This window comes from Rhamphochromis longiceps, linkage group LG14 (assembly GCF_057381845.1).
Source record: "Rhamphochromis longiceps isolate RC_006_pf linkage group LG14, R_longiceps_female_GT1.1, whole genome shotgun sequence".
Taxonomy (NCBI): Eukaryota; Metazoa; Chordata; class Actinopteri; order Cichliformes; family Cichlidae; genus Rhamphochromis; species Rhamphochromis longiceps.
In genome coordinates, this window is record NC_140570.1 from 28,467,419 (window position 1) to 28,483,520 (window position 16,102).

The following is a 16,102-nucleotide window of genomic DNA, read 5'->3' on the forward strand; positions in this document are numbered from 1 at the left end:
CATCCATCTTTTATTCTGTCTATGCAACCACGATGTTTTAAAAAAAAGTGCAACTGTAACTTTGAAGGCAAACATTCTGCATTTTTAGTTTGTGTCATGCTGTTCACAGTTAGTTAGCTATGCAAACTACGGGAGCAATCACAGAGAGGTTTTTTCCCTAGTGACCTGTGGCTGTCAGAGCTCAGTCACGCAGTCTCTAGGGCTGTGACTGAGCAAACAACAAACAGGCTAAACTTTTAAGCCTAAAGATAGCGACTTTAATTAGAAAAAGACAGATTTCAGGGAATGAGTGCGTTGCATACTCATTGGTAAAGCATAGAATTATTTCAACTGTATCTATTCACCTGTCTGTAGGTCTTTTTTAGGTTGTTTAAAAATCACCACATTTATAGATATATACTTCTACTTTGGATTCAGAGATTTTACTGAGAAACTGCAGTACTTTTTTGAGTTTTAAATAACTATTTGTATCTCTCCTCTAAAACCTGCAGTAAACTTTTGCCATTCACTGTCTCAGCCTGCCCTCAGGTTGCTGTTGAACGGACTGTGCACCACATTATAAAGGCTATGTCTGTTCAGTGGTTTCAGCCCCAGTGTACCTCATTTCTCCTAAGACCAGCACTAGATGGTTGCTGAAACACTCCTCCACCAAGAGACCCGTAGTTTGACGTCTGGACGTTGGGCACGATGCTGGACTGTCCGTACGGGATTACATTCTCATCTGCAGATGACAAACAGATAACTCAAAGTCACAGCTGTATTTATATAGGTTAAACCCAGAGTGATGGAGCACAGTGCAAATAGACCCCCTGCTACTAAAAGCAAGGCTGCTTGACTATGGGATGATAAGTGTGCAAACATTCGGTGGCAGTTGTTTCTTTCTCAGCCCAAAGGGATTTGCATGGAGCATCACAATAACATTAATACATATCAGTTGAGGTCCAGCTGTTGAAGCTAGGCGGCATGCGATGCAAAGACAGATGTTGCTCTTTTATCTTTTTGCTGAATGATGCTCCAGGATGCTGCATTATGTGCTTACCCTGCGATAACCACTTTGTAGATCCTCTCCTTTCGGGTGAGAAATGTTCTCCCCTCTTCTGTAGAGTGGGTGAGTCACTCCCCTCTTTGTCTGCTCGACTGCGGCTCAACACATCAGCCAAGAGCTGCAGGGAGTCATCTGTGCGGAGAGGAGCCGGTGGAGGGGGGAGCTCTGCGCATGATTGATAATTGATGATTAAAAAAATAAATAAACAGAGTATTTTGACTTTAAAGAAATAGTTTGACATTTTGGGGAAAAGACGCTTAATTGCTTTCTTGCCAAGAGTTAGATGAGAGGATACCACTGTCTGTTTATTATATATGAAGCTAAACATAGTAGTGCACACAGTAATCTTTGCACAAAGACTGGAAACAGTAGGGAATGGTTAACTTAGTGCTGCTCTAAAGCAGCAGCAGCAGTGCCTCTAAGGCTAACTGATTATATCTTGTTTGTTAAATTAGTTAACTACAAATGGCGATTTTACATGGTGCTATTAGCCAAATTCACAGAAGAGAATGCATTATTTAAAACTCTCAGGGAGTAAATTAACGATCATATTTGCCAAAAAGTTACTACTTTATAAATAAGCTTTACTAAACATTTACAAATATCAGAAAGAACAGAAATAATCCAAAGTGAATTCTTGCACTTGATTATGAAGTCTGCTGCCATGCTAGCCACTCTGGGGTGCTTTACTGGGATAAGTGCTAACACCAGAATGCTGTTATGCTCACAATAATAATGATGACCTTCCGAGGGGTCGCCAAGTATAATGTTCGAGGTATTGAAAGTCTTAAAGCAGTATATTAGCATAATGATATTTGTTAATTAACTGTAAGGTGTGATAAGTTAGATAACTTATAAAACTGAATAGACTATGGTGCCTTATATTCACCAAAGCAATTAGAATCCAGTCTCTGGGGAAAATGAAGGTCAGGAAAAAATCAAACAAAGTCAATTTGGCAGTCCAGCCAGCAGCTGTTGAGATATTTAAGTCAGTTAACTACAAAACATCACAAATTGATTTGTGAACTTACATTTGAAAGGCTGAAGTTCAGTAGGCAAAGGCATCACGTTGCATTAAAGACTATAAACTCTTTAGAAAGATGTATACAGAGGCCATAAATTAAGTGTACCCTGTTCTTTGGACTTCTATATAGCTCGTCAACCTTCAGCAGCAAAAGAGCCAAAAGAGCCATTTTAGCCCCAAATAATTTTTTTTTTTACATAATTATTTTTCAAAGCTTGTGGGAACAGCAGCTGAAGGGCTAAAGAGCCGCATGAGGCTCGTAAACCACAGGTTACCAACTTCCGTTCTCTAAAATCAGACTTCTTTTTGAACCTGTGAGACTCGCCCCCTGCTGGCCACTAGAAAGAATTCACATTTGAGCCACTTCCTCACTGGCTTCTCTTTTCAGATCTGGAGGCTACAATCATTTTTATACACAGTCTTAATTGGTGACCGAACACTCTAACAGAGCACTCCAGAGAGCCAAGCTGCCAGAGTGGTTAATATGCCTCATTCGTTTTTCCAGCCTAAAACAGAAATTAGAAGCATGCGGTGGAGCACATCATACCTGCTTCACTCTGCAGATCTCTCTTGTTTGGTCCATCCTTGGGCGTTTTCTTCTTACTCTTGGATCTGTGCGCCGGGGCTGTGGGGCTCGACTCTGCAGCTGTAACAGGAAATTGTCCTGACGGGAAAGAACACTGATGTCATCCTCAGGAACACGAACAGGGAAAACTAAGAAACGCTGAGCGCCACTCTGAATAAATGCAACATGATTTTCGTGTACAAATTCTCTTCGTTTAGTTACATCATAAACTAAATTATACATGACACTATGTGGTTGTGTGTGGATGCTGTGAAGCATTAAGCTGAATTCAAACTGACCTTTACCAAGGCTTTCCCCCTTGAAATCATCTACCCATTGGCTAGTGCGGTATACCTCACTGCCATCCTGGGCCTTCATGTTGGTAAACAGATCGGGGTTAGACTGGGAGACCAAGTGGTGACGTGCCAAGAGGTCAAAATGCTGCAGCCGTGGACTGTCATTAGGCTTGGATGCATCTTGCTGGTGGGGAGATGTCAAAGTTGCAGTGTAGGACAGCTCATCTGGTTTAGAGGGCAGGCTGGGGAGTTCCTCCCTGGAAGTGTCCATCAGGTAGGTTCTGGCTGGCAGAGGAGGACACCAGTCATCGTCCTCCTCCTCAGAGCTAAGGGACAAGAGAAGGCAGTAAGTGTGCATCTTTGAGGAAATTACCACATATAAAAACTAGCTTATAAACAACAGTCCAGATGTGAGTGAATGGCTGAACTAACCACCAATCCGTGTCATCAGTTTAAACTAATCATGTTTTACTGAATATTTTAAGTATCATACGGTTTTGTGCAAAAGTCTTGAGCCACCCTTTATCTCTTTATAATTTGCCAGGATGGTATTAGATGGTTGATAAAAGGCTGATGATAATTTTCTGTGTTCATAATTCCATCAATTTTGACAATATCTCCAACACCACTGGCTGGAATGCTCCAACCCATGACAGAGTGTCCACCATGTTTTAAAGATGGCTGTAGACACTCACTGTTGTGCCTCTCTTCTTTGGGTTCATTAGTCCATTCAAGTTCTCGTTTGAGTTGTGGCAAGCACCAAGCAACCAAAAAACGTTGCTTTGAAAGTGGTCAGGTACAAGGAGTAGTCTGAAACACGCCACGGTAAAAAACCAAAAACCTTTGAAAACCCTCCAGAAAGCCAGCACTTTAGAAAGGAAGGGTGACTCAAGACTTTTACAAAGTACCGCACAGTATTAAACAATCAGAGATGTAAAGCTACCTGCTGTGGCGACAGAAAAACAAAAGCAATGTAATGTTTTTTTACTCCCATGAACCTGCATTTTATTCACACAGACAACTAAGTTCAAACATTCGGTATGTTTGAACTTATAAGTAAAATATCAGCTCATTTAGAACTTAATGCCAGCCTTACTTTTGTTGAAGTGGGATCGTTAGAAACTGAACAAATTATGGAAAACAACATTTTTTTTTAAATTCACTGTTTACTTTTTTCCTCATAGCAGAGGCTTCACAGACCAGCATGTTGAGAAAAGAAGCTGAAATGAGCCAAGATTTTAGACTTTAAACATATAATTAGTGTTTTGCGCTTACAGCTACTACAGATGCGTGCGTTTACTTGTTGATTTTTCCGTCTATGAGGATTTTGTGATAATCTGCAAACTAAAACACACAAATGTCAAGCTGCTAGATCACACAAGCTTGTAACATGTCAAAACAAACATCTGGTGTTGAGATACTTCCAATAACTGTGCACAGAAATACCACTAACACCACTATATATATAAAAAATATTCAAATCAATTCAGTTTTATTTATATAGCACCAAATCACAACAACAGTCACCTCAAGGCGCTTTATACTGCAACTTAAAGACCCTTCAATAATAATATATATTAAAAAAATAATAACCTAATTTCAAGTCCTTGTGGGAAAAGGGAACCAGTGTAGCATTCCCGAAGACCAGAGCCACCTCCATAATTTCTGTTGTCACTTCAATGCCGTCAGGGCTAATTTAATGAACGATGTGTCATTGAAAAGGCAAAGTACTAATCCACCCTGTCAGATGGTGGCTAATGTCGTTAGGAAAGACACGCACAGTCAGACCAGCCCTCCGATATGTCCGCAATCTAATCTGTCAGAACTAGTTAGAGTGAACGCTCCCTTCTGCAGCCCCAAAGCACGATCTACTCACTGCCCGCAGACACAGCTGTTAATGTGAAAACTCCCCAGACTCCAAACTTCACTCAAGTTTTGCTTGGCAGTCACAGCACAGTTCTAGGGCAGTTTTGATATCCATCTGCCTTAACTGCCTCTGTCATATAGGTGAAGGCAGAGGCCTCCATGCTAAAAATAAACTGACTGATCACACAAAAATAAATGCCACTGTTCTTGGAGGGGGGTAAAGAAGTGGCCTTAACAACAACCTGACATTTAACAGTGCAGTGATTTGTCTCACCTGTGCTGCTCATCTTCTTTGTGTGTTTTTGTATGGTGTCCATCTTTATTGGTGGGAAGAGGTAGAGACAAGACATCCACCCAGGTGAGAGGACCTGACTTGGATGATGTCCCAGTAGACCTCTGCTTTACCAGTTTGTCTAAAAGAAACCCCAAACAATGTGTGAGCCATAATCGTTGTGTTACTCGTTTCCACACTAAAGCTCAAACTGCTTGCTAAGTAAAGGTTTTTAAATACGTCCTTTCTGTGTCCACAGCTGTTAGCGCCTCAAAGAATTTTCCTTTTACTGACCATTTTATATCTTCAAGGGCACCTTAAGCTTCTGTAGAATCACTGGATATCAAAAGGAATGAAGCACTTAACCTCCGCATACCTTTCCATTCACACAGTATGTTTCAAAGTTTCAGAGCATGGCAGGCTTATTCACAAAGCACCTTTCAATAAGCCAATTCAAAGCCCAGGATATTGGATATAAAAGGGCATTTAAGTACAGGGAGTGCAGAATTATTAGGCAAGTTGTATTTTTGAGGAATAATTTTATTATTGAACAACAACCATGTTCTCAATGAACCCAAAAAACTCATTAATATCAAAGCTGAATGTTTTTGGAAGTAGTTTTTAGTTTGTTTTAAGTTTGAGCTATTTTAGGGGGATATCTGTGTGTGCAGGTGACTATTACTGTGCATAATTATTAGGCAACTTAACAAAAAACAAATATATACCCATTTCAATTACTTATTTTTACCAGTGAAACCAATATAACATCTCCACATTCACAAATATACATTTCTGACATTCAAAAACAAAACAAAAACAAATCAGCGACCAATATAGCCACCTTTCTTTGCAAGGACACTCAAAAGCCTGCCATCCATGGATTCTGTCAGTGTTTTGATCTGTTCACCATCAACATTGCGTGCAGCAGCAACCACAGCCTCCCAGACACTGTTCAGAGAGTTGTACTGTTTTCCCTCCTTGTAAATCTCACATTTGATGATGGACCACAGGTTCTCAATGGGGTTCAGATCAGGTGAACAAGGTGGCCATGTCATTAGTTTTTCTTCTTTTATACCCTTTCTTGCCAGCCACGCTGTGGAGTACTTGGACGCGTGTGATGGAGCATTGTCCTGCATGAAAATCATGTTTTTCTTGAAGGATGCAGACTTCTTCCTGTACCACTGCTTGAAGAAGGTGTCTTCCAGAAACTGGCAGTAGGACTGGGAGTTGAGCTTGACTCCATCCTCAACCCGAAAAGGCCCCACAAGCTCATCTTTGATGATACCAGCCCAAACCAGTACTCCACCTCCACCTTGCTGGCGTCTGAGTCGGACTGGAGCTCTCTGCCCTTTACCAATCCAGCCACGGGCCCATCAAGACTCACTCTCATTTCATCAGTCCATAAAACCTTAGAAAAACCAGTCTTGAGATATTTCTTGGCCCAGTCTTGACGTTTCAGCTTGTGTGTCTTGTTCAGTAGTGGTCGTCTTTCAGCCTTTCTTACCTTGGCCATGTCTCTGAGTATTGCACACCTTGTGCTTTTGGGCACTCCAGTGATGTTGCAGCTCTGAAATATGGCCAAACTGGTGGCAAGTGGCATCTTGGCAGCTGCACGCTTGACTTTTCTCAGTTCATGGGCAGTTATTTTGCGCCTTGGTTTTTCCACACGCTTCTTGCGACCCTGTTGACTATTTTGAATGAAACGCTTGATTGTTCGATGATCACGCTTCAGAAGTTTTGCAATTTTGAGACTGCTGCATCCCTCTGCAAGATATCTCACTATTTTTGACTTTTCTGAGCCTGTCAAGTCCTTCTTTTGACCCATTTTGTCAAAGGAAAGGACGTTGCCTAATAATTATGCACACCTGATATAGGGTGTTGATGTCATTAGACCACACCCCTTCTCATTACAGAGATGCACATCACCTAATATGCTTAATTGGTAGTAGGCTTTCGAGCCTATACAGCTTGGAGTAAGACAACATGCATGAAGAGGATGATGTGGACAAAATACTCATTTGCCTAATAATTCTGCACTCCCTGTATATATCATATGTGAGTTAATGAAGCTGCCCAAGCTTTCACATGTGGGTGGAAGTATACGTGTTGTAGGTGGTTACAACACTTGCATATAAGAAAAGAGATGAAAACATTGCACTATGGCAGCCATATAAACTATCTATAAAACAAAGCACTATTGGCCAATGTCAAGCTACAGAAAAAAAAGGCAGCTCACTAATATTTCCTTTTTAAGGTTGCAGTGCTCTAATAAATGTAATTACACAAGCAACGTCTCAGATTGTTACACGTAATCACAAGTCTACACAGTTTTATGAAGTTAACTTATTACTATGGAACTGCAGTGCGTTCAGAAAATGAAAAAAGATGAATGCAGACCTTCCCGTGTAATCATGTCGTTCTATATCGTCCAAGAAAAGATCTCATTACTGTGCAATCTCGTAATTAAAACATCTTAAAAAGGTTAAGGTGGTTACAAATGATCCATTTTGAATAACAGAACAGGTGTTTTCTTTCCCGCAAAATTAAATGAATGTGTGATTTTCAAATGGTCATTAACCGTCTCAACAGATTTTCAAGAAGCATAATGATGCCATAACCACAACTACAGAAAATTATTTTTCTCATGACTGCGTATAAAGAGCCAGACAGACATTTCCAGTTAAGCTGTCCAAAGATACATTTTTTGATCTTTTCCGCTTCCACAAAATTCTTACCATTGCTCTTCTTGCTGTACTGAAGCTTGGCGTATTCAGATCCAGAGTGACCAGACTTTATGGTCCAATGATCCAGGTCCTGCTCCAGACCTCCAAACCCACTGTTTGACAGTATTGGGTTGCTGCTGTAAGGGTCTGGACCCTTGTTGTAGGACGTGCTCGAGTAGGTGTCGTAGTACGCCAGGAGGTCGTCTTCAGCCGTTGTGTTGATGGTGCTGTAGATAGGACTGTCGTTGGACGCCGCGCTGTGCTTCTCTGACTGGTTTGGGTAGTTTATGATCCCAACAGCTGCACAGCAAATGACTATGTTACATTAACAAGGACAATCTTTTATTCAGCACTCTAGCATTTCACATCAGAGAGCTCTTACTGTTGTAATATCTCTCTGAATCCAGTTTGCCAGAGCAGCAGTTGACCGAGTCTTTGCTGTTGTGAGTCAGGTTTGGAGTGGGCCAAGAGTCTGCCAGCCAGGGGTAGTTGCCCATATTTGATCCCAACAAGCCAGGCCTGGGAAGAAAGATGAGATTATATCAATACTTCTTCTATGAAACACACAGTGACACTAATCATCTGATGAATCAAATCATAACGTAGAGTTTACCCTCCATTAATGATTCCTGATCCCTCACTGTGAGCGAAGCCAACTGCAAGAGGAAAAAAGAGCAAAGTTATAAATTTGGAAAACAGCAAAGAAGATAAAGCTTTTGCTTTAAGCCCCTTTTTTCCCAAAGAGCCACTGAAAGATAAAGATGTTTTGGACCGAATTATCATGCTCCATAACCAAATAAACAGTTTATCCCACACGGGGGTTTAAGAAAGCAGATTTGAATTGATATTTTATGAGGGTGCACTGTTGACCTACATACACCAAGAGGAACACAGCAGATCTATATAGCGTATGCCTGCAATACATAAAAATGCAGATGTCATTTTTCTGCTGCTGTATCTGGAGTTAGGGATGGTTAAAATCCATTTTTAATTAAATAAAGAAATCCATACCATAAAGTGAAAGACATACATGCAACATTATGAAATATTAATGCGAAAATTAAATTGCATATTTGCTCCTAAGGCCTTGAGCCATTATTGAGCAAATACATCTCAAAGTCAGACAAGAACTGAGAACTGATGTGCTGTGTGCTTCTGAACCAAAGGGCATCAAGTAAAGTGTGCGCTGAGCTTTTTACATATGCTTCAGAGTGTCTCTTGAGGGTTTTTTTTTCTTTTTTTCCCTTTGCTCCTGCCATGAAGACTACCCAGTGGGAATAAATATATTTTAATTAACTGAATATGCGATTAAAGTGCAGGCATCGCTTTGCAAAGTACAAACTAAAATTGAAAACATTCATCACTGCTCCAGATATCCCCGGAGGTCTATTAAGAACTTTGTCACTGTCATTGGATGAAAACAAAATCTGATGGTTTGCGTCTTTTTTTCTCTTTTATGTCTCCGTTACATAATGAGTCGTCTGTGACAGGGTTCATCAAATCATCTCGAGTCCTGTGACGATAACCTCTCCTGCTTTTTACTTTTTTTTCTCTACCTAAAGCAGGTAAGTAAGTCATAGTTAATCCCTCCTCCCCCCCTCACCTGCTGGGGTGTATGCGAAGGATGTGGTATAGTGTCCCAGCTGCTTCCTCCTTCGGTGGCGACAGTATAGCCACCCGCTGAAGCCCATCAGCACCAACCACGCAGCCACACCCAGCCCAGCGATGAAGGCTGGCTGGCGGATGACGCTTGTGATCTGCTCTGCTATGCTGAGGTCATCGCCCTTAGTCACGGTCGTTGAAGTCTTCTCAAGCGGGGGAGCTGAAAGAGAAGCGATCCAGTTAATGGAGCCACATGATACACAGCCAAAGCAGAGAGCTGTCAGTCACTTCAGAGTAGAAAAAAAACAAGCTTTTTAAATGGTTTTGTTTCCTCACATATCATTCAGGGTGATTAAATAGTAAACTGAGTAAATTCTTCTTTTAATGGGCCAGCACAGTCGAGGGGATTAGGATCAAATTGGGGCATTAAAGCACTTGAAAACTGGTTAAACGTGAAGGAAGTTATATTGATTTTATTTGTGGACATACTTCCTGCCTGCACAGACACACATTAGGAGATGTGCCGGAGACGCCCCAAAGGAACAACAGGTGGAAAGTTACAACTTACAAGCAGTTTATCTTAGCCATATATAATTAGTCTGCCATCTATAATCCAGTTTTGAGATCCTTTCCCAGATGCCTTAACGCCCACTCACATCCTGGGCCATTTGACCTCAGGAAATAGGGTGGGGCCAGGTTTCACAGTGGATTCACCCGAAACCTTGGCTGTCTGTGACCCACACCTGTTTTAACACCTTGGCTCGTGTGATTAGGTAGAGGATCAATAGGGGGTCCATGACCCTCTTTTTTTTTTTTTTTTTTTTTTTTTTTTTTTTTTTTTTTAAATGACATCAGAAACAGCAGTATGCGACATTACGTGATGGCAGAGCTTCAGTTCATCCTTTGTCATTTTTTTTTTTTTTTTTTTTTTTTTTTTTATGGGAGTGTCCGACAAGAGGGTCCATGACCCTCTTGTCGGACACTCCCATAGGGCTTAAAATCTGTTGCTCTGGTGGAGAGTCCCAAGTTCACTACACATGGTTGCAATTATTTTAGGGTTGTAAATTATCTTTCCCTAGTTTGATTGTATCATAAAACTGTAACTTGTGTTGGTACGGATTAAACAAGACATAGAAGACATGCTAGTTTTTCCACCTTTGGTGTTTTTAGACTTTTTGATAAGCCAAGTTAGATCCAACAGAAGAAGTGAGAAGATCTCACCTAACTTTCATCAATAACTCAAATAGGTAAGTTTCCCATGTTTTCTGTAAAAGGGTTACAAGTAAAAGAAAAACATTTCAGGAAACACTGGAAGCAAAACATGTTCTTTGGAAGCAACACATCTTCTCTGACTATGTGACTAATATAGCCAAGTAAATTAAAAAGCAGAGCCACAGAGACACAAAACTAAACAAAATAAATGGCAAACTTATTATGCAATCACAACTACTGACTCAAATTCGTGACAAACACCTGCAAAAGTTAGTGTTGGTGATGCACCAGCTTTAATCGTATTCATGCAGCGCAGTCAACTCTCCACATACACATTTTACATGTGGTAAAGTCAGCTTGCAGAGTGCGTCTTGGCATATTTCGGCGTGTGTAGTAACTGTAACAGTTTGACTGACTCACTGAGAAGCAGGCTGACAGGCGGACTCTGAGCGCCCACACCCAGGCTGGTGACAGCAGCCACCATCACGGTGTAACGGACTTCAGGCAGCAGGCCCGTCAGCAGGATGGACAGGACTGCTCCATCCACGGTTCGGTTTATTTGGTTCTCCTGCTCAACGCCGCTGCCCAGACACCAGACCTGTGTGACACCAAAGTTTAAGGTCCTCACAATTTAGGCAACTCGCACATGAAAGTTGCTCTACAATGGTACAAGACTACTATCCATAGGATATAAGCAACAGGTACAAGGAGTGCTTAGTATGTAAAATCTTCCCTTCCAAGACTTCGCACCACCTCTGCCATAATCCCCACACCTGTCCACATTCATCAACACTGAGTAAACCTTTTATTTATTCTAAATCTCCTATAGAGCATTTGTGATGAAGACACTGGGAGTTACAATGAAAATGTGTCAGGTAATACCGTGCAATATTTTCTTACGTCAGCCTTTGAGGGCTTGAACAAAATATTGGGTGTATTTCTGAGAAATTGAAATATTTAAGGGGATTAAATATGATCCCTGCCTTTGGCTGATGATCCATCACACATTCAGAAGAATATGGATTCTCATGATCAGACTCATAACTGTCTACGTGTAGACACAAGACAGCGAGAGGGAATCAAAACAATAGTACTCCATGTTCTATTTTGATGTTTTTTTCCACGCTCTGCATAAGCAGCCTGATGATTAGTAATCAGTGTTGCGCTCATTCTAAGAGACAGATAATGAGAACTCTGTTTTTTTTCACAGAGCTAACAGATGACAGGGATGGTGACTGTTCAGCCGAGAATCTGATGACACAAAACCGAGCAGCATCGCAAGTACTGGCAACACATAAAAGGCAATGACTAATTACTAATTGTTCATTAAAATCTGTGTTTTTCACAAGCATCTAAACAACCAAACCTAGGAAACACTGAGTAATGCCTGCACACAGATGCAAATCGAAAGAACAATTTGCTTTACTGACGAGCTTAACAACAGAAATAAACACCAGAGAAGAAGACAAACAGTAAAATGCGGCCTCACCTTGTACTCTCTAATTATGCCGCTCTGAATATTATGAGGCGGCGGCTCCCAGGACACGCTGATACTGGTGCTGTTGGTGAGCTGCACCACTGATACAGCCTGTGGAGGGGCACACAAAACTGCAAACAGAGATAAGAAAAAATGAGATGTTACTATAGTTATTAATACATACCAGAGCTGTGATAAGACTGTGTTTACAGGTCCATAATTCCTGCACAATTTCCTGCAAATAACAGATATAATTTATAGAAACTAGAAAAACCTGAAAGAAAATAATCCTTAATTACTTATTTATAAGCATTCTATATAAGAAAATTAAACAGTGTCTTTATTTTTCAAAATTAGGAGGTTATTTCAGATTTTTTGCTAAATTAATTAGAACTCATTCATTCCTTTGTTGTCTGATAATCTAACTCCACTGGAAAAATACTGTTTTTAAAGGATTTCTTTGCCTCATCTAAAGCACTTTAAACTGTGTAACTAATAAATCCCTCCACATTGATAAATGTGACTAAATATTATAAATAAAAAATAGTTCATAATAAATGAAAGAGCTTTAATCAGTTTTGGAAGGAAACATGTTATTTTACTTTCTTGGCAGCAGTCCTTCACCTTGCTCAACAAAAGCTGGACACAAGCGGCTTGATCTAGAGATTATGGTTAAAATCATACCTCTAAAGCTCCTAAACTAACATAATACTAACCACTTTTTATTAAACCTCTATCTATGAGTTTTTGAGTCCAGGCTAACTATTGTTATTTCCAGTTTCTATGCAAAGCTAAGCTGCTGGCTGTTGCTTCACATCGACTACAAAGAAACAAAACAGGATTTAACTGGTATCTCAAATTTGTTTAAACACATATGCTACTGTCCGGAAGCCATGAGCCATTCCTAATTTTTTCAACATTTTTGCTGGGAAAATGAAAAACAGGTGCAGCAACTGAGTAAAATATAAGACAGAAACAGAGTTTGTAAAATTGTATCAAGCCTGAAAGTCAACATTTGGAATGAAGACCTTTATTCTTCAACACAGCCTGAACTCTGTTAGGCAAGATTTCTTTTAATTTCATTAAGTAGTCTTCTGATTTAATTTCCACACGATATTGATATGTAGATCAAAATCTGATGGTACTTCCATCCATGTTCATAATTCCATCAATTTTGACAAGATTCCCAACACCACTGGCTGAAATGCAGCCCCAAGTAATGACAGAGCCTCTACAGATTTCTGTCCACATTAACCTCTTTCCTGACATCCTCTGTATAAACCGATGATTTGAACAAAAAAAAAAAAAGTAAATTTGGATTCTTTGCTCCATAAGACGTCTCCGCTGGTTTTCAGTTCTTGTGTAATTTGGCACAGCTCAGCCTTTTCTCATTTTTTCTCTTCCTTAAAAATGGCATTTTGACAGCCAACCTTCCACTGAGACCATTTGGGACGAGGCTTCAGCGATCAACTGAAGGTTGAGATGCATTTTCTGGGTCCTATGTCAGGTCTGGATATTTTTTTCAGTCTCATAAGGACATAGCTTTCAGATACTCTCCCTCTGATGTAGATCTGTATAGGTTTTTGCAACAGGCCGCTAATAACCAAGTGCATGAAAATACAGTAAAAAATTGGTTCTTTCCAAAGTTATGGCTCATTCTTTGAGTTCAGTGCCTTTTTTATGCTTGAATGAGTCAATGAATAAGTGGCTTAATAAGCTCTGAACATGCTCAGGTACAAGGACTGGACTGAGTTAGAAAGCAGCTAATGTCCAAAGAAAAACTGTGAAAGACCTTGAGAAAGGATTATTAGTCAAGACCACTTAGAAAAAGTACAATAGAGTTTGGCTGCTGTGCAAACATAAAGAACTGTGGGGTGTCTTAAGACTTTTGCACAGTACTGTACTTGCTTACTACTAGTTAGCATTACTTGCTACTGATTAGGTTATTAATACACATTCCTTACCCTCCTCCGAGGTACGCAGGAGAACCATGAGGCTGTCATGCCCTTGTAACTCATTGAAGTAAGGCCGGATCTTGACCTCGTACTCGGTACCACTGTGCAGATCTGCTAAGATGGTACTGTAGTCAGATGTGGCCTCCACATCTTGGACCAGCCAGGAGCTGCCAATCGTTCGATAAAATATACGGTAACCCTGAACGTACCGTGACTGACGGGCAACCTAAAGAAGGTGGAAGACAAAAAGCACAAAAACATGGTCTCACATTTAAATCAGTTATCAAAAGCAGGGAAGCGTAACCAGCTGTTTCTCTACACGTTGATCTATTGGCGTCATATAATGCTGAGCAGAGTTTCTGAAGCTAATGTTTGGAGATTAGCCTGTCCTCCACACATTACAAGCTGACTTTGAAACCCATCAGTATTAATCTCACACTCCAAGAAATCTTGGCGCTCGTAGGAGACAGAACCATCGGCTTCTGCAGGTAGACAGACACCTCTCCCAGCTCTCTCTGCACCTGTCTGTGGTCCACTCCCTGTTCAGTCGGACTCCCATCTAAGACAGCAAAGAAATCTAATCAGTCCAGCCTGGCAACATGAAAACAAAACAGCTGAATAGCAGAAATTCAGCAAAAGCAGGGAACAACTTTTTGATGAAATTCAACATTGCTCCCGGCAGAAGAGCATCACACTGAGAAAGCAATTAGTTTTGAGACTGCACATGCAAAGCAAGTTTTATTTTTCCAAAGCATGTAGCACATTATCTCTGCCTCAGCTCTACATCCAGTATCTAAAATATACTGCCTCATGGAAACTGAAACCAAGACTGAACTGTGAAGAATCTAATGAAAACCATTACATCAAAAAAGGATTTTTTTGTCTTTCATCTTATGTAACTCACCCTGTGTCCTGACAGGCTCGGAGATCGGACTGGGGTCGCTGAGGCCGTACGAGTTGACTGCTCTGACGATAAAGAGATAAACGGTGTTGGGGAAGAGTCCGACAACAGTGTGCCTCTCCTGCTTCACATGGTCCGCTACGGTCTGCCAGGTCCTGCCCACTGATTGGCTGCAAGACGGATAACGTCAAAGAAAACGACTATCTTAAAATTGAATTTCTTGTGATGAAGATCTGACTGTCAGAGTGAACGACTGAGATCAAAACAAGAGTGTGTGAACATGACTTAAAGGGTAGGTCAAGTCTTTATCGGGAGCGTGTTTGCTGCCTGAAAGAGTTCGGATAACTGCATGTAAAGTTGGCGCGAGGACTACAATAAACAGCTTCAAGAGATGCTTCTTTTCTCTCTCGTTATCTGTCGTGTTACCATGAGATAACAAGGTAATAGGCTTGATCACAGCTCTTCTGCTCATGCCCTAATTGCACAGACAGATGAAAGTAGAGCAGCCAGGAGAGATGTCAGGAGAGATCTGAATTTTGCATACTTAGGAAATATGGCAACTGCAGTTACGGTAGTCACCCTCATTAAGGGGTAAATACATTTTTTAATCTTGCGAGCATAAGAAAATGAAGTGTGATATCTCAAAGCAAGAATAGAAATAACCCGGAGAAAGAAAGCTATAAATATGAGCCATAGCTGTTTTTTTCTCTTCTTAATTAAATGGTAAATTATTTTGTCAGAAGAAAAAAAATAACAAAAATGCAAAAAAAAAAAGTTAAATCTCTTTTAAGCAGTTTCATATCTATTTTTTTTAGATATACTTTAGATACACTTATTTTATTAAGTACACCTATTCTTAAAAATATCCAATTAGCCAATCACAAAGCAGTAAGTAAAAGCTGTTCTGCATGGAGATAAGGTCGAGATGATGTGCTAAGGTTCAAGCCAAACAAGAGAATGAGGAAGAAAGGTGATATAAGTGACCTTAAATATCGTATGCTTGTTGGTGCCAGACGAGCTGGGATTACTATTGTTTTTCAGGGAATGGTCTGAAGAAGATAAAATATCTAGTAAGCGGCAGTTCTCTACGCGAAAATATCTTGCTGATGTCAGAGATCACAGGATAACAGCCAGGGTGCCAACACTAACTCAAATAAACACTTGT

General features: G+C 40.5%; 1 protein-coding gene across 3 annotated transcripts in view; it reads right to left on the reverse strand.

Annotated features, from left to right (window-relative positions):
• LOC146654318 (roundabout homolog 2) overlaps positions 1 to 16,102 on the reverse strand; it is an 80,305-nt gene that overhangs the window by 1,636 nt on the left and 62,567 nt on the right. For all 3 annotated transcript variants that reach the window (XM_085379509.1, XM_085379507.1, XM_085379508.1), the window contains 14 exons: positions 14,941 to 15,107; positions 14,474 to 14,595; positions 14,046 to 14,262; positions 12,094 to 12,212; positions 11,025 to 11,202; positions 9,394 to 9,612; positions 8,404 to 8,446; positions 8,173 to 8,309; positions 7,803 to 8,090; positions 5,071 to 5,209; positions 2,934 to 3,256; positions 2,617 to 2,733; positions 1,040 to 1,210; positions 600 to 721 (listed from right to left, as the gene is read on the reverse strand). In XM_085379509.1, coding sequence (XP_085235635.1) covers positions 600 to 721; positions 1,040 to 1,210; positions 2,617 to 2,733; positions 2,934 to 3,256; positions 5,071 to 5,209; positions 7,803 to 8,090; positions 8,173 to 8,309; positions 8,404 to 8,446; positions 9,394 to 9,612; positions 11,025 to 11,202; positions 12,094 to 12,212; positions 14,046 to 14,262; positions 14,474 to 14,595; positions 14,941 to 15,107 — 2,362 coding nt within the window. The remainder of the gene's footprint in view (positions 1 to 599; positions 722 to 1,039; positions 1,211 to 2,616; positions 2,734 to 2,933; positions 3,257 to 5,070; positions 5,210 to 7,802; positions 8,091 to 8,172; positions 8,310 to 8,403; positions 8,447 to 9,393; positions 9,613 to 11,024; positions 11,203 to 12,093; positions 12,213 to 14,045; positions 14,263 to 14,473; positions 14,596 to 14,940; positions 15,108 to 16,102) is intronic.